This window comes from Elephas maximus, chromosome 12 (genome assembly GCF_024166365.1).
Source record: "Elephas maximus indicus isolate mEleMax1 chromosome 12, mEleMax1 primary haplotype, whole genome shotgun sequence".
Taxonomy (NCBI): Eukaryota; Metazoa; Chordata; class Mammalia; order Proboscidea; family Elephantidae; genus Elephas; species Elephas maximus.
Genome location: NC_064830.1, coordinates 12,104,153 through 12,121,231, shown reverse-complemented (window position 1 = coordinate 12,121,231; position 17,079 = coordinate 12,104,153). Strand labels below are relative to the sequence as shown.

At 40.8% G+C, this 17,079-nt stretch overlaps 1 protein-coding gene across 1 annotated transcript in view; it reads left to right on the top strand.

Annotated features, from left to right (window-relative positions):
* The first annotated feature begins 1,377 nt into the window (after nucleotides 1-1,377).
* Nucleotides 1,378-17,079, top strand: part of EIPR1 (EARP complex and GARP complex interacting protein 1) — a 190,128-nt gene continuing 174,426 nt past the window's right edge. Inside the window, exons 1-2 of the mRNA XM_049902784.1 lie at nucleotides 1,378-1,624; nucleotides 13,998-14,081. Of these exons, the coding sequence (XP_049758741.1) occupies nucleotides 1,583-1,624; nucleotides 13,998-14,081 (126 nt within the window). The 5' untranslated portion in view covers nucleotides 1,378-1,582. The remainder of the gene's footprint in view (nucleotides 1,625-13,997; nucleotides 14,082-17,079) is intronic.

Sequence of the window (17,079 nt, the reverse complement as noted above, 5' to 3'; positions counted from 1 at the left end):
TATAATCTTTGGCTGAAAGGTAGACTTTGGGAGTGGCTTCAGTTCTGAGTTAGCAGGGTACCTGGGGGCCATAGTGGGGGGGTTCCCCCAGTCTCTGTCAGGCCAGTAAGTCTGATCTTTTAGTTTTGAAATTTAATCTTGGGGAAATGGAGCAGGAGAATATGATTCTCATTTCTGTGCCTCCTTAACTGATTTCTAATGTAATCACTGAGGTCTCCTTCTCTCATTGCTTCGACAAATATTTATGGAAACTTTATACCAGGTATAGTAGTAGGTGCTGGGATACAACTGCACAAAAACCAGATTCAGCCATTTCCATCATGGAACTTAATTAAGGGTAGAGGGAAAAGTTAAATAATCGCACAAACGGAGATAAGTGAGCTGAAGGAAAGGTGGTTGGTCCTGGGTAGAACCCCAGTTAGTTAATGGGGTTCAGTTATGACCTTTTGTGATTCCATGCAATGTCACTCCTGTGGTGCCAAGGGCACTGCCTAACCACAAGGCTGAGCGCTTTGGGAGTGCTGCTCAAGAGGGCAACCTCTCCACCACGCCCATAACAAGTTTTAGGGGCAAAGACTTTGATCCTTGGAGATACCTGGGGACACCAGCAGACTCCCATTCAAAGGCAAGTGCCTGGTCAAATACTTCAAGTGTTACTATGACAGACTTTCGTTCATGACCTAATTCATTTGTCAGGCATAGTACTAGGCGTAAATATATATATAGCGTAGAGGAAATAAATTCAAGCCCTGACTTGAGGATCCTATAAGAGTCTAGCTGAGTCTGACAGATTGGGTTCAATTCCTAGCTCCCCCATCGACTAGCTGTCTGACTTTAATTATGTTACATAATTTTGCAAATTCTCATCTGTAAAATGGAAGTATAATACCTTATTCATAAGGTTGAAACCCAGATCTTCACAATTATGCATATAAAGCATGTGATCCAGCGCTTAGTAAACGTCATTATCACTTAGGAATAATAACAATAAATTATAGTTATCACTGTTTTTTTTTTTTTTTAATCACAGCACCAGAACGAATGCTTATTTCTAGGATGATGGTGCAGGGCACGCTCAGTGGAAGTAACATTTTAATGAGAGCTAGGGGCGGAGAGGCATTCTAGGCGAGGCATCGACGCCCATCTGTCAGCCTGTTCCCCGCAGTACCGCCTCTCTCCGAGACTCGCCCAGTCGCCACCTCTGCAGCCTCTCCGTATCCCAGCCCCACCTCTTTTTCCTCCCTCTTACTGTCTACCTCTCCAAGAGGAAGGTGGAGTGAGAACCTGGACCAGGGAGCCGAAATGGGCATGCGCAAGAATCTAGCGCTGTTGCCATTGGCCGCTGGTGAGACGTGTAGTTGATGACGCGTCCGGAAAACACAGGAAGTGAGCCGCTACGGGAGCTAGGGTGGCCCAAAAGTGTCCCAGTTTTGGAGTCGTTTGCTAGAGTGAAGGAGAGGAAGCCGAAAGGGCAGGGAATGAATGGGCGCTGGAAGAACGTCCGCGTTTTGGGGACGTTCCTGTTCTAGTGAGGGGGTATTAGGTGTGTGGGCGACTGCAGGTGCTCCCGCCTTGCAGCAGCATGGAGGACGATGCGCCGGTGATCTACGGACTGGAGTTCCAGGTGGGTCACTGGGTGGGAAAGAGCAAGTGCGTACTGCTCTGCCGGGCAGGTAATAGTCATTCACGTTCCTACAGTGTTTCATGGTTTGCAAATCACTTTCTTACCTTTTATTCCCGACAACTCTGCGAGGACTTATATTAATCTTCTAATTCCCGATTTGCAGACGAAGAAACTGAGGTTTCAGAAGGCTTAATGATTAGGTTATCCAGTAAGTGGTAGGGTCAAGATCGAATCCACGTACCATGATCCACCTCTTTGCAGTAGGCTACAGGGTACCTTAAGCTGGGTCGTGGATAATACTAGGTTGACACAGCAGTTTTGCCTGGCTGGTGTTAAAGCTTCCACCCTCAGGCTGTTGCTGACTGCCTCGTCCTTCTAGCTTCTCATAGTGTTCTGAATATTGTTTCTAACATAACACTCATCACACACTTGGTGTACTTATTTACCTGTCCAACTTTTTGCTCTAGATTTTGAGTTCTTGAAGGTAGGGAATCATCGTTTTTTTTTTTTTTAATTATTTTTGAAATAAATTTACAGAAGAGTTGCAAAGATATGCAGACAGTTCTTGTATCCCCTTCACCCAGCTTCCCCTAAAGTTAGTATCTTACATAACCGTAACACATTTATCAAAACTTAGAAATTAGCATTGATACAATACTATTGACTAAACCAGAGACTTTATTCCAATTTCACCTGTTTTCCCACTAATGTCTATTTCTGAGGAAACATGCTATTTGCATCCTGTATTCTCAAGTGCTTATTCACTGAGACTGTCACATAGTAGATGGTCAGTAAATGTTTGTGAAATGAATGAAACTGCATAGTCTCAGCAGCGAGGTGGCAATGCACATGACAGTTTAGGAGAAAAGCAAGAAAGCCAGGTGTGGATAGAGTGGAATAAATGAGGGGAAGTTGGTTAGGAGATGAGATGGAAGGATAGCTAGGGCTGAAGCTGGTGTGTTAGGGCTCTGTATTGGTTTTCATCTGTTCACCAAGTAACGTGTTATGCTTAAGGCATCAAAGAGCAGATACAGAGAAATAAAACACAATTCATTGATTTATCATGTCCCTGGAACATAACTGTGTGCACCAAATGTGTGTTAAAAATATGTATGATGTGTGCTTTCAAGTCACTTATAGTGAGAGAGGCAGCAGTGTATAGTTATTAAAGGCATGGATTTTGCTATGACTCCATAGGTTAAATCCTGTCTCCAGTATTTAAGAGCTGTGTGACCTTGAGCCTCAGTTTTCTTTCTGATAAAATGGGAAACCAAACGAAAACCAAACCAGTGGCCGTCTTGTCGATTCTGACTCATAGTGACCCTATAGGACAGCGTAAAACTGCCCCATAGGGTTTCCAAGAAGCAGCTGGTGGATTCGAAGTGCTGTCCTTTTGGTTAGCAGCTGAGATTTTAACCACTGCACCAACAGGGCTCCATAAAGTGGGAAAGTAACAATGTATTCCACTATGGCTGTTAAAAACAAATTGAATGAGTTAATACATTTAGTTTAGGTACTTAGAACAGTGCCTGGCACATAATAAGCATTAAATAAATATTCTAATTATTATAATGAGAAATTTTTCATAAATTTCACGTAACCCATTGCTGTCAAGTTGATTCTGACTCGTAGTGACTCTATGGGACAGAGTAGAATTGCCCCATAGAGTTCCTGAGTAGCGCCTGGTGGATTCAGACTGCCAACCTTTTGGTTAGCAACCAAACTCTTAACCACTATGCCACCAGCGTTTCTTATCAGGCAGTATATAAGTGTCATATGAGTAATAAACTGTGTTACAGGACTTGATAGCTGGCTCTGTCACATTCAGACTGTGCCATAATAGCTTCCAGTTGTTGTCAGTTTGAATTCACCCAGAGGTGCCTCAAAAGACACCCCTGAAAGGCCTGGCAGTCTGCTTCCTAAAGGGCACATCCTTGAAAACCCAGTGGAGCAGTTCTGCCCTGTACACGTGGGGTTGCCAGTGGAGCACTTACTACGTGTCAGGTACTATGCTTAGCTCTGTACAAAAATCTCATTTAATTCTTAAAGGAATCATGTTTAGTAGATATTATTCCCATTTTACAGATGAAGAAACTGAGGCTGGAAGAGAATAGTTACTTGCCAAGGCCACTTAGCTGGTAGATGATAGAGCTAGGATTCTAATCTAGTTCGGCTTTAAAGCCAAAGTGACTTCAGAGTCTCTTAATCACTAAGTTATATTGCATTCTACTTGTGGTATTTCAGTTATAGCAGCACTAAGAAACTTAAGGCAGTGGTGATAGACTGTGTCTTAAGAGTATTCTTGCATTGGACAAAAGAATGGACTGGATAACCTCTAGGGACTCTTTTGTTACCCTGTGGGTCCATATCGGTATGTCATTAGTAAAAACAATTTAACCATCTGAAGTTAGGCTATTGGAACACTGAGTAAAGCCTTACGTATAGTTTTCTTTAATTAGAATTGTTTAGCCAGTTTTTAGAACTTTTTCTTAGAAGCTATTTGAATTTTAAGCTATTAATACCCTATGTAATTTTTGTATGTGTGTGTCCTGAATTGCATAGTTAATGCTATTCTTATTAGCTGTCTACCTATAAAACTCAGATTTCTCTTCTAGATATAACTAGTTCCTTGAGTTGCATCTTCTTATGCTGTACGATTAAGTCTTTATATTTCCATTAAAATAGCCTACGTGATTCAGGGCATGCTGTCCCGTCATGTTTATTTTGTAAGAGGATGATTGAAAATCTATTCAAATTGATAAGAAAAGTAATACTCTATTTCTTGATTGAGTTTTAGGACTCTTTTTCTTAAAGGGAGGACAATTTTACAGAATTTGTAGTAACAGTGATCAAATATTGCCAACAACTACCTGGAGACACCCCTTTCCGCTAGGGCGCCTTCTGCCCTAGGGCATTTACCTCTCTGGGTTGAGATGCCCACTGCAGCCGCCTTCCTCCATGGGCCAGGAAGCCCAGCACAGCTGTCTTGCGCTGGTCATAGTTCTTGCCACTTGTACTATCTTGCACCATCTCATCCCATCTTACGCTGTCTGTCTCCGTGTTATAGCTTCCTCTGTCTCCTGGGTCTAGGAGGTTCTCAGCACAGGGACCCCCTGGTCCAAAGGATGCACTCTGCTCCTAGCTGTTCTTTGTGGTAGTGAGGTCCCCTTCAGCCTTGGCAGGATTGGCTCTTTCAAGCCTAGCAGAATGGCAAAACTGACCAATCCCCTCTGTAGACCACAGCACCTAGTTTGCATACTAATTGACCAATTAATTGCAGGGGTTTTATATACCTTCTTTTCATAGTAGACTAACCAACCCCTTTGTGTAGAGATGGGGAGAAATTTGGTAAAGAACTATAACTGGGGTACAATTTGCTGTCTGTTGTTGTTAGCTGTTGTTAGCTGCTGTCAAGTTGGCCCCTGACTCATGGTGACCCCGTGCACAATGGGATTGGACCATCCCAGGCCTTTCTTTCTAGTCTGTCTCAGTCTGGAAGCTGCACTGAAACCTGTTCTGCATCATAGCAATACACACACCTTCACTGACAGTCAAGTGGTGGCAGCAAGTGAGGTGCATTGGCTGGGAATCTAACCTGGGTCTGTCACAGGGAATGCAAAAATTCTATCACTGAACTACCACTGTTGTCTAGGGTAGCCATTTACTTGCTTGATCTAATAAGAGGTAAATATGACTTGGATTTCTTGAGGAAATTATATATTAATTTAATACTTAAAGGTACTGATATTTACGTCTCCTAACACAGTGGGGGAAACCCTGGTGGCGTAGTGGTTAAGTGCTACAGCTGCTAACCGAAGTGTCGGCATTTTGAATCCACCGTGGTGCTCCTTGGAAACTCTACTGGGCAGTTCCACTCTGTCCTATAGGGTTGCTATGAGTCGGAATCAACTCGACGGCACTGGGTTTTTAACACAGTGGGAGCCCTGGTGGTCCAATGGTTAAGAACTCGGCTGTTAACCAAAAGGTTGGCAGTTTGAATCCACCAGCCACTCCTTGGAAACCCTATGGGGCAGTTCTACTCTGTCCTATAGAGTTGCTGTGAGTTGGAATCAACTTGACGGCAATGGGTTTGGTTTATTTTAAATAACACAGTGACCCCACGCGTCTGTCAGTTTGTCATCTATGGTGGCTTGCATGTCGCTGTAATGCTGGAAGCTATGCCACTGGTATTTCAAAAATCAGCAGGATTGTCCATGGTTGACAGGTGTCAGCAGAGCTTCTAGACTAAGAAAAACTAGGAAGAAGGACCTGGCAGTCTCCTTTGGAAAAAATGGCCAGTGAAAATCTTATGAATAGCAGCAGAACATTGTCTGATATAGTGCCTGAAGGCGAGCTCCTCAGTTTGGAAGGCACTCAAAATATGACTGGGGAAGAGCTGCCTCCTCAAAATAGAGTTGACCTTAATGATGTGGATGGGGAGTCAAGCTTTTGGGACCTTCATTTGCCGAGGTGGCATGACTCAAAATGAGAAGAAACAGTTGCAAACATCCATTAATAATCAGAATGTGGAATATATGAAGTATGAATCTAGGAAGATTGGAATTTGTTAAAAATGAAATGGACCACATGAGGATGTTATCCTAGGCATTATTAGTGAGCTAAAATGAGTGGGTATTGGCCATTTTGAATTAAACAGTTATATGGTCTGCTATGTTGGGAATGACAGATTGAAGAGAAATGGTGTCACATTCATTGTCAAAAAGAATATTTCAAGGTCTATCCTAAAGTATACTACTGTCAGTGATAGGATAATAACCATACAGTTACAAGGAAGACCAGTTAATATGACTATTATTCAAGTTTACACACCAACCACTGATGCCAAAGAAGAGGAAATTGAAGATTTTCACCAACTTCTGCAGTCTGAAATTGATGAAACATTAAATCAAAATGCATTGATAATTACTGGTGATTGGAATTTGAAACTTGGAAACAAAGAAGGGTCAGCAGTTGGAAAATATGGCCTTGGGGACAGAAAGATGCAAGAGATTGCATGATAGAATTTTGCAAGACCAATGACTTCTTCATCGCAGATACCTTTTTTCACCAACATAAATGGTGACTGTACACATGGACCTCATGGGCTTCGCCAGATGGAATACACAGGAATCAAATGGACTGCATCTGTGAAAAAAGAAGATGGAGACACCCAGGATCATCAGGTAGAACAAGGCTGGGGGCTGACTGTGGAACAGACCATCAGTTGCTCATATGCAAGGTCGAGTTGAGGCTGAAGAAAATTAGAGAAGTCCATGGAAGCCAAAATACAACCTTGAGTATCCCACCTGAATTTAGAGGCCATCTCAAGAATAGATTTGAAGCACTGACAATAATGACGAAGAACCAGACAAATTGTGGGATGACTTCTAGGACATTATACATGAAGAAAGCAAGAGGTTATTAAAAGACAGAAAAGAAAGAAAAGACCAAAATGGATGTCAGAAGAGACTCTGAAACTTGCTCTTGAACGTCGAGTAGCTAAAGTGAATGGAAGAAATAATGAAGTAAAAGAGCTGAACAGAAAATTTCAAAGGGCAGCTTGAGAAGACAAAATAAAGTATTATCATGAGATGTGTAAAGACCTGGAGTTAGAAAACCAAAAGGGAAGAACACGCTCGGTATTTTTCAAGCTGAAAGAATTGAAGAAAAAATTCAAGCCTCTGGTTGCAATGTTGAATGATTCTACAGGAAAAATAGTGAATGATACAGAAATCATCAAAAGAAGATGAATGCAATACAGAGAGTTGCTGTACCAAAAAGAATTGGTTGGTGTTCAACCATTTCAGGAGGTAGCATATAATTAAGAACTGATGGTACTGAAGGAAGAAGTCAAAGCTGCACTGAAGGGAATGGTGAAAAACAAGCCTCCGGGATTGACACAATACAAAATGAGATATTTCAATAAATGAATGCAGTGCTGGAGGTGCTCACTTGTCTATGCCAAGAAATTGGGAAGACAACTTCTTGGCCAACCAACTGGAAGAGAAACTTATTTGTGCTCATTCCAGAGAAGGTGATACAACAGAATTTGGAAATTATTGAACAATATCATTAATATCACACGGACGTAGAATCTTGCTGAAGATCATTCACAAGTGGCTGTAGCAGTACATGGACAGGGAATTGCCTGAAGTTCAAACCAGATTCAGAAGAGGATGTGGAACGAGGGATAATGTTGCTGATGTCAGATGTATCTTGGCTGAAAGCAGAGAACACCATCAGGATTGGAGGAAAACTCGTTAAGAACCTACATAAGGCAGATGACACAACCTAGATTGCTGAAAGTGAAGAGGACTTGAAGCATTTACTGACGAAGATCAAAGACCACAGCCTTCAGTATGAATTGCACCTCAACATAAAGAAAGCAGAAATCCTCACAACTGGACCAATGAGCAACATCATGATAAATGGAGAAAAGTTTGAAGTTGTCAAGGATTTTATTCCACTTGGATCCACAATCAACACCCATGGAAGCAGCAGTCAAGAAACCAAAAGCAAAGATACCACTTTGAGGAGTAAGTTGTGGCTGACCCAAGCCATGGTGTTGTCCGTTACCTCATGTGCATATGGAAGCTGGACATTGAATGAGGAAGACTGAGGCATTGATGCCGTTGATGTTGAAGAATATTGAATATACCATGGACTGCCAGAAGAACAAACAAATCTGTCTTGGAAGAAGCACAGCCAGAATGGCCCTCAGTAGCAAGGATGGTGATGCTTTGTCAGCAAAAAGAGGCAGAATCTCAACAAGATGGAGGGACACAGTGGCTGCAACAATGGGCTCAAGCATAACAACGATGGTGAGGATGGCGCAGGACTGAGCAGTGTTTAGGGTCACGATGAGTTGGAGCCCACCGGATGGCACCTAACAACAACCTAACGCAGTGAAGTCCCTGGTTGGTGCAAAGGGTTAATGTACTTGGCTGCTCCCCCAAAGGCTGAAAGTTTTGGGGCCCCTCAGAGCTGCCTTGGAAGAGAGCCCTGCCAGTCTACTTCCCAAGAAAGCCGCCGTTGAAAACCTTTTGGAGCACAGTTCTTCTGGGACACACTTGGGGTCACCCTGAGTCAGAGTTGACTTGAGGGCAACTGATATAACACAGTAGATCTTGTCATAATGTTTTTGATTATTCTTCCATGCTGTTATCTTCACCTCTGAACATTTCCGTTCCTCTTACTGGTTCGGTTCACTGTATGTTGATAGCACTGTAGAAATCTGGCTCTATGAAAAACATGCCATGAGCTTTTATTTTGAGAACTGGGGAAAACACATGGAAGTATAATTAAGTGACCTGTGTCCTGACTTTAAGGAGCCCTGGTTGCGCAGTGGTTAAATGCTTGGTTGCTAACCCAAAGGTCAGCGATTTGAACCCACCAGCAGCTTTGTGGCAGCTTGCTTCTTGGAAACACAGTGGGGTGGTTCTACTCTATCATGTAGGGTTTGTATGAGTGGGAATCGACTCGAAGGCAACAGGTTTGTTTTTTTTGTGTGTGTGTGCGTGTGTGTCCTAACTTCACCTAGATATATTATTTTTATTATCAGTTACCCTGCTTTAGTGTAGTAGAAAGAAAACTGGAGTTGACGTTGGGAGCCTGGGTTCTTCTTCTGGTGATGACTCTTAGTAGCTTTGTGACAGTTGCTAAGTCACTTAACCACTCTGGTCCTCAGTTTCTTTATGTATAAAGTAGGAATGATAATATCCTTACTGTCTTCCTGTCTACCTCATTGGATATGAGGATGAACCAAGATAAAATATGTGGAAATATTTTGTGACCTGTTCTACAGTAGAAATCTGATCTTAATGTTATAATACGGTAGCTAAAGCACCTACAAAACCATTATTATGGCTAGACTTAAGAAAGGTCATTTTATCATTTGCTTAATCAAAAAGGAGAATTACATACACAGATATAAATCTGTCTGCAAAATGACCAGAATTAAATTATTTTTGTAATTTTACCCAATAATGTGCTGGAAAGATCTTAAGTTAAACACTTACAGGATCTCACTGTGATTTTTAAAGATGCGTTTTACAGAATAATTCCCCCCCCCTTTTTTTTTAAAGAAGCCTCTTTTCTTCTTGGGCGAGGCAAAAGAAGAGAGTTCCAAATTTGTAGTGCTTTTCTAAATTTGTGGCTGCTTTACTCTGAAACAGGTGATGTGTGTAGACTTTTTCTTTTTGCATTCTTACCGTTATTCCCTTTCCAGGTATGCAATTCTTAACTCTATAAATTGCTTTAGAATGAAGTCAGTTGGATGTCCTTTCATTATTGCCCTCCAATAATTTCTCCATCTCTGAATTTCCCTTTTTCAGGATAACAACCACTAATACAATTTGCTTACTCTTGTTTGTCGTCTCTTTTAAGGTGAGGACATTTAACCCTGCCTTCTGTCTGAAGTTGCACTGGTGGCTGCATTTTTATAAACGTTAATTTGTTGTGATTACGGTTTGTTCCGTACTTTGCTGCTTAGTCATGCTGCCTTGTCTTTTTGTCTTTTTGAGTCTTGTCTCCTTTTTCCTCATGAAAGTCGAAGTTTCTTGAGGGCAGGCACTATGTCTTTCTTATTCTTCTTTGACATCCTCCACAGTACCTACTACAGTGAAACACTTCATCATTGGCTTGAAGCATACAGAAGTCATTCCCTCTCCAGTAAGTTTACTCTTGGTCTCTGTCTTTGGGGGACTTTCAGGCTTTTATCACCTGAGAAGGCAACGTATTCCTGCACTTGAAAATCTTAGTGTTTTTGTCTGAAGGTAGAACCTGTCCTCTGTACTGATTGGGGTTCAGACCTCTGAGCAGTGAAGCAGTGGAGTTTTGTCTTTCGGGAACGGTTTGGATTCTTCTAATCAAAGCCAGTTTTCTGTAAACTCAAAGGTGTTTATATTTGATAGGGTTTAGAGGTTCTGCGAACTTACTGATATTGTGCACAAAATTGTATGTATATGTATGCACATTTTTGGCAGAAGGTCTGTAGATTCACAAAGAATTCATCAATTTGCAAAGAGGTTTAAGACTCCAAAAATTGTCAAGCCAAGTTTTGCAGAAGAGGGTATATAGGAATACTGGCAATGGGAATGTTAAAAGTATTTTAAATAGTTTGACTCAAATAGATATTTTTTTCTCCAAACATCTAATAATGTGAATACTGCCTTAGATGCATATTTTCATGATTTTATTAAAATGTACTGTAGAAGTTGATTTTTTTGTGCCACTGCCTCTTTTAGGGAAGGGTGGGAGCATATATAATATGCCTGTGTTTTCTGAGAATAATACGTAAAATTGATACAGCTAAACTTTTTTTTTTTTGGTCGAAGATCCAGAACATACTGTTCTTTTGCTCCTGTTGTGGAAACCAAGTCAAAACCAGACAGACTGAATGGTTAGGGTAACAGTGAAACTATTTTTCTTACTCTGTTTTGAAAAGAATGACTCTAGAAATTGGAAAAAAAAATAGGAATTCATTGTGAGAAGATGAGGAAGTAGGAAGTCAAGCTTGTTTCTAGCTCCATAAAAAACTAGACCAAACTCTTGCCGTCCAGTTGATTCCTACTCATAGTGACCCTATAGGACGGAGTGGAACTGCCCCATAGAGTTTCCAAGGAGTGCCTGGTGGATTCGAACTGCTGACCTTTTGGTTAGTAGCCATAGCTCTTAACCACTATGCCACCAGGTTTTCCTTTAGCTCCACAGTGAAGAAAAAACACAGGCAGAGTGGGCATATTTAGTGACCTGTAGGAGGCAGTGCATTTGTTTTCTATTGCTGCCCCAAGAAATTTAGTGGCTTCAAGCCCTGGTGGCACAGTGCTTAAGAGCTCGGCTATTAACCAGAAGGTCCGCCGTTTGAATCCAGCAGCCACTCCTTGGATGCCCTATGGGGCAGTTCTACTCTGTCCTGTAGGTTCGCTAGGAGTCAGAATTGACTTGACGGCAGTGGGTTTAGTGGCTTTAAAGAATGCATTTATTATCCTGCAGTTCTGTAGGCCAGAGCCTGACATTAGTCTCACCAGGCTAAAATCAAAGCATTGGAAGGGCTTTGTTCTTTCCTGCAGGCTCTAGGGGAGAATTTATTTCCTTGTGTTTTCCGGCTTCCAGAAGTTGCCTTCATTCCTCGGCTCCTGGGCCTCCTCCTCCATCTTTGAAGTCAGCAATGACTGCCCAAAGCCTCCCATGGCTGGCTGAGTTTTTCTTAGGCTACCATCCTTCTGGCTCTCTCATTTGTAATCACATCTATCTCTCTGACCACAGCCAGTAAAGGCTCTCCAATTCTAAGGACCGATTAGGTAATTCTGCCTCAATGTCCTTAATCGGATCTGAAAGTTCCTTTGCCATGTAAGGTAACATATTCAGTTTCCTGGGACTAAGATGTGGACATTTTGGGGTTGGCCATTTTTCTGCCTACGACAAGCAGCAAAACATGAATTGTAGGGACTTGTCCTAGGCACAGTTAATGGTTGTACTAAAACAGCTGGATTTGAATTCATGACCCTGAAGTGCTAGTCCCACCTGTAGTATTAGCCACATATGTAACCTTTTCTTCTCACCCCAGAATCTTCACCTGTCACTCTTTTTTTTAAAAGCATTTGGAAACTTTTATAACTATTAGACAGAATAATATTTTGCCCTTTAATATTAAAAACTTGGGCTTGTATTTTGTGTTTTTTTTTTTAGTAATTTATTTTCTGTTTAGTTTAGATGAAGGTTTACAGGGCAAACTAGTTTCTCATTAAACAGTACACCTATTGTTTTGTGACATTGGTTGCCAACGCCACGAAATGTCAACACTCTCCCCTTCTCGACCTTGTTGTTGTTGTTAGGTGCCATCTAGTCATATCCAACTCATAGTGACCCTATGTACAACAGAACAAAACACTGCCTAATCCTGTGCCATCCTCATAATCATTGCTATGCTTGAGCCCATTGTTGCACCCACTGTGTCAGTCCATCTCATTGAGGGTCTTCCTCTTTTCTGCTGACCTTGTACTTTACCAAGCATGATGTCCTTCTCCAGGGACTGATCTTTCCTGACAACACGTCCAAAGTATGTAAGACACAGTCTCGCCATTGTTGCTTCTAAGGGGCATTCTGGTTGTACTTCTTCCAAGACAGCTTTGTTTGTTCTTTTGGCAGTCCGTGGTATATTCAATATTCTTCGCCAACACCATAACTCAAAGGCGTTAATTCTTCTTTGGTCTTTCTTATTCATTATCCAGCTTTCACGTGCATATGAGGTGATTGAAAACACCATGGCTTGGGTCAGGTGCACCTTAGTCTTCAAGGTGACATCTTTCCTTTTGAACACTTTAAAGAGGTCTTCTGCCGCAGAATCGCCCAATGCAATGCATCTTTTGATTTCTTGACTGCTGCTTCCTTGGGCATCGATTGTGGATCCAAGTAAAATGAAATTCTTAACAACTTCAATATTTCCTCCATTTATCATGCTGTTGCTTATTGGTCCACTTGTGAGGACTTTTGTTTAAGTAATCCCTACTGAAGTCTGTGGCCTTTGATCTTCATCAGTAAGTGCTTCAAGCCCTCTTCACTTTCAGCAAGCAAGGTTGTGTCATCAGTGTAACGCAGGTTGTTAATGTGTCTTCCTTCAATCCTGAGGCCCCATTCTTCTTCATACAGACCAGCTTCTCAGATTATTTGCTCAGCATACAGATTGAGTAAGTATGGTGAAAGGATACAACCCTGACATACACCTTTCCTGACTTTAAATGACACAGTATCCCCTTGTTCTTTCCAAACAACTGGTTCTTGATCTACATACAGGTTCCTCGTGAGCACAATTAATTGTTGGGAATTCCCATTCTTCGAAATGTTATCCATAATTTGTTATGATCCACAGAGTTGAATGCCTTTGCATAGTCAGTAAAACACAGGTAAACATCTTTCTGGTATTCTCTGCTTTTAGCTGGGGTCCATCTGACATCAGCTGTGATATTCCTGGTTACACGCCCTCTTCTAAATCTGGCTTGAATTTCTCTGGTTGTCCCCTGCAGAAGAATTGTTTAAACCACCTATTCTTCTGTTGCTGGAAGCCATATTCTGCTCTACTGTTGAACTATAAATTATTTAATCAGTCAATTACTGTTGAAAATTATGGTTACATTAAAAAATTTTAATCATATAATTTACATCTTTATTGCTTAATTTTTGTGCCCATTTACAATTTTGAAGTAGCATTGTGTTAAAAAGTATAGAAAAGTTTTAACACATATTTTTAAGCTGCTGTCCAGAAACTTTGTACTAATTTATACTCCATCAACAGTAGAGGAGATAAACTGCATTTCGATCTTTATGTATTAAGCCTGGCTTCATAATGTTTATGGATTTTTTTTCCCTCCTGCAGGCACGTGCTTTAACACCTCAAACTGCGGAAACAGATGCCATTCGGTTCTTGGTTGGCACACAGTCTCTTAAATATGATAATCAGGTAACTATTTTTGACAAATATATACATATTAATTGCTAAGCCTATTCTTAGTTTTATAACCATTTTGCTCTTGATTTTTCAAGGAACATTTGAGGAAAAAAAAAACTAATGCCACACAAAATAAAACTTTCTTTGGAGTTTTAATATATATTTTTAAGTCAGAGAAAATCATCCAGCTATGTAATAATTGTATTCAATAGTTTATACTTATTCCATTTAGCATTACTTTCATAGTTTTATGTTTCAGTTTTGAAGTTATATAGGCTTCAACGTATAAGCTATTGAGAAGCCATGTGGCGTACAAGGTCAGCACAGGGAATGACTTCTTTAACTGCACATAGCAGTCTTTCTAGCTGAGACTGAACCAGGCTGCATATCTCAAGATTGGTAGGCCGTTAACTATCTGTTGATCCAGGTGGACACGTAAGATATAACCCACTTGCTGTTCTGGTCACTGTAGTAGAAAGAATATTGGACATTTAGGAGCTCTAGATTCAGCTCAGAAACCCTGGTGGCATAGTGGTTAAGAGCTACGGCTGCCAACAAAAAGGTCAGCAGTTCAAATCCACCAGGCACTCCTTGGAAACTCTATGGGGCAGTTCTTCTCTGAGCTATAGGGTCGCTATGAGTTGGACTTGACTCAGCAGCAACAGGTTTGGTTTTTTTGGTTTTAGATTCAGCTCACAGCTTGGCGCTGACCATATAACCATAAGCAATGAATTAAGCTTGGTGGACTTCGTTTTACTCACTAAAATGGAGGCAAAAATGTCTACTTTTTGCACCTCGTAGAGAGGCTGTGAACGTTGTAGAAGTTGCTCGTAAGGCCATGCTAAAATGGTACAGGGCCCGCCACAGGGTTATCATTTTCACACAGGGGAAATGGCACAGAAGTAGCTATTATAATATTATAAAGAATATTTAGGGCTGGATAGGATATAGTGAAACTGTCACTCTTGTGTATTAATGAGGTATTTAAAACTGTCAGTCATTTTGGCAACTAACCAGGCAGTATATATCTAGAGCTTTTTTAAGTAAATGATTATATTATCTACCCTGTAATCCCCATATCTAAAACATAGGAAAAGCTTTATACACAGAGAATATTAATTGTATGGTACTAATAATTGTAAGAAATGAGAAACAACCAGAACATCAAAATGTTGCTCTAAGTGGGGTCGTATTCACTCATTACACTCATTAAGTTACAAACTCCTAATAAAAATCACAATTTAAGAACTGCTAGATGAATAAAGTAGAACGTTAAAACTGTAATGCAATGTAATAGCTGTCGTGTAAATAAAGTACAAAATCAATTCCCTATATGGAATAAAGATTGGAAGGAGGTAGGCCAAAAACAGTTCAAAATGTAAGCAACGTTTACCTTAAGGTGGTAAGAATATTCATGAAGTAATTTTTTTTCTAATCTTCTATGTTTCCTGAATGTGTGTATGTATTACCTGTATCCTGGGAAAAATGTAAGATAGACATTATTTATTTATTCCTAAAAGTAGTTACCAATGGCAGTCTGAAAAATAAATAGAAATCACCATAAAGACAACATACCTTTTAAGGGATATTGGTTAAAAGGGGTGTCAGTTCACCCTTGAAGGCTGGAAGATGATAGTGGCAACAGATAGGGTGATGCCAATATACACAAACCTATCTTCCTTCGAATGCAGCTCAGCTGCCCGCCATCTGAAATGGCTGCTCCGTGGCGCCAACCTTCAGTGTGGCTCTCAGATTGGAAGAGAAGCTTGGGGCAAATCTCAGTGTGTAAAGAGTTTGAAACTCAGGCAGGTGACCTTTGCCTGGTGATTGAATTTTTGTTCCGCTTATCATAAGGTAGGTATTGAAACAGGCCCCCTAACTTTGTTCCCAGTACTCTAAACGCCCTTTTCTCATTTCTGTGCTTTTTAATCCCACCTTATTTCTGAGCATACCGTTGACCTTTATTGGTCAAGCATCGTTTTCTAAGCTGTCTGAGAAAAAGAAAGAAAAAAAAAATTTTTTTTTTTTAATGTGGATCCTTATAAAATTTTTCTACAAAGAAAGGTAAAAGCTAACAGACACATATTAATTTAAAAACAAAGTAAGACAATGTAAGGCATGGTAGTAATAATTGAGTTACATTGTACCTGGGTTTATCAACCAAAATTAAACGTCATTTGGTTATGATGTTAAGAAAGGGTCAGCCCAAAACAACAGACTGCTTTAATTCACTTTAAATCCTTTGAGGAACAGGATAGTGTCCAGGGAATTATTTTAAATGGGCTTGGCAATTTGTTTTCTCCCTCCCTCCCAAGTTAGGTTTCTGATGTTACTCAGTTAGCTTCCCAGTGTCTTTCTTTTTTAGAGTCAATGATGTGTTTTGTCATACATCTTAAATTTATGCATTTCATTTTAGTTTTTTAAAGCTTTAATTAACAGTTTAATCCAAAATAAAAATACACTACAGCAGTGGTTCTCAGGCACAAGAATTTAGGAGGAAGAGTGTCAGGGATTGAATTAAGTCCCCCCAAAAATGTATATATCAACTTGGTTAGGCCATGATTCCCAGCTCTGTGGTGGTCCTCAATTTTGTGATTGTGATTGTATGTTAAAAGCATTAGGGTGGGATTGTAACAGACCCTCACTCAGGTCACCTCCCTGATCCAATGTAAAGGGAGTTTCCCTGGGGTTGGGCCTGCACTACCTTTTAACTCTTGAGAGATAAGGAAGCAGAGAGTTGGGGACCTCGTACCACCAAGAAAGAGCACCAGGAGCAGAGCGGGTCCTTTGGACCCGTGGTCCCTGTGCCTGAGAAGCTCCTCGACCACGGGAAGATTGAGGACAAGGACCTTTTTCAGGAGCTGACAGGGAGAAAGCCTTTCCCTGGAGCTGACACCCTGAATTTGGACTTTTAATCTACCCTACTGTGAGAAAATAAACTTCTCTTTGTTAAAGCCATCCACTTGTGGTAAATTCTGTTATAGCAGCACAAGATGACAAAGACAGTAAC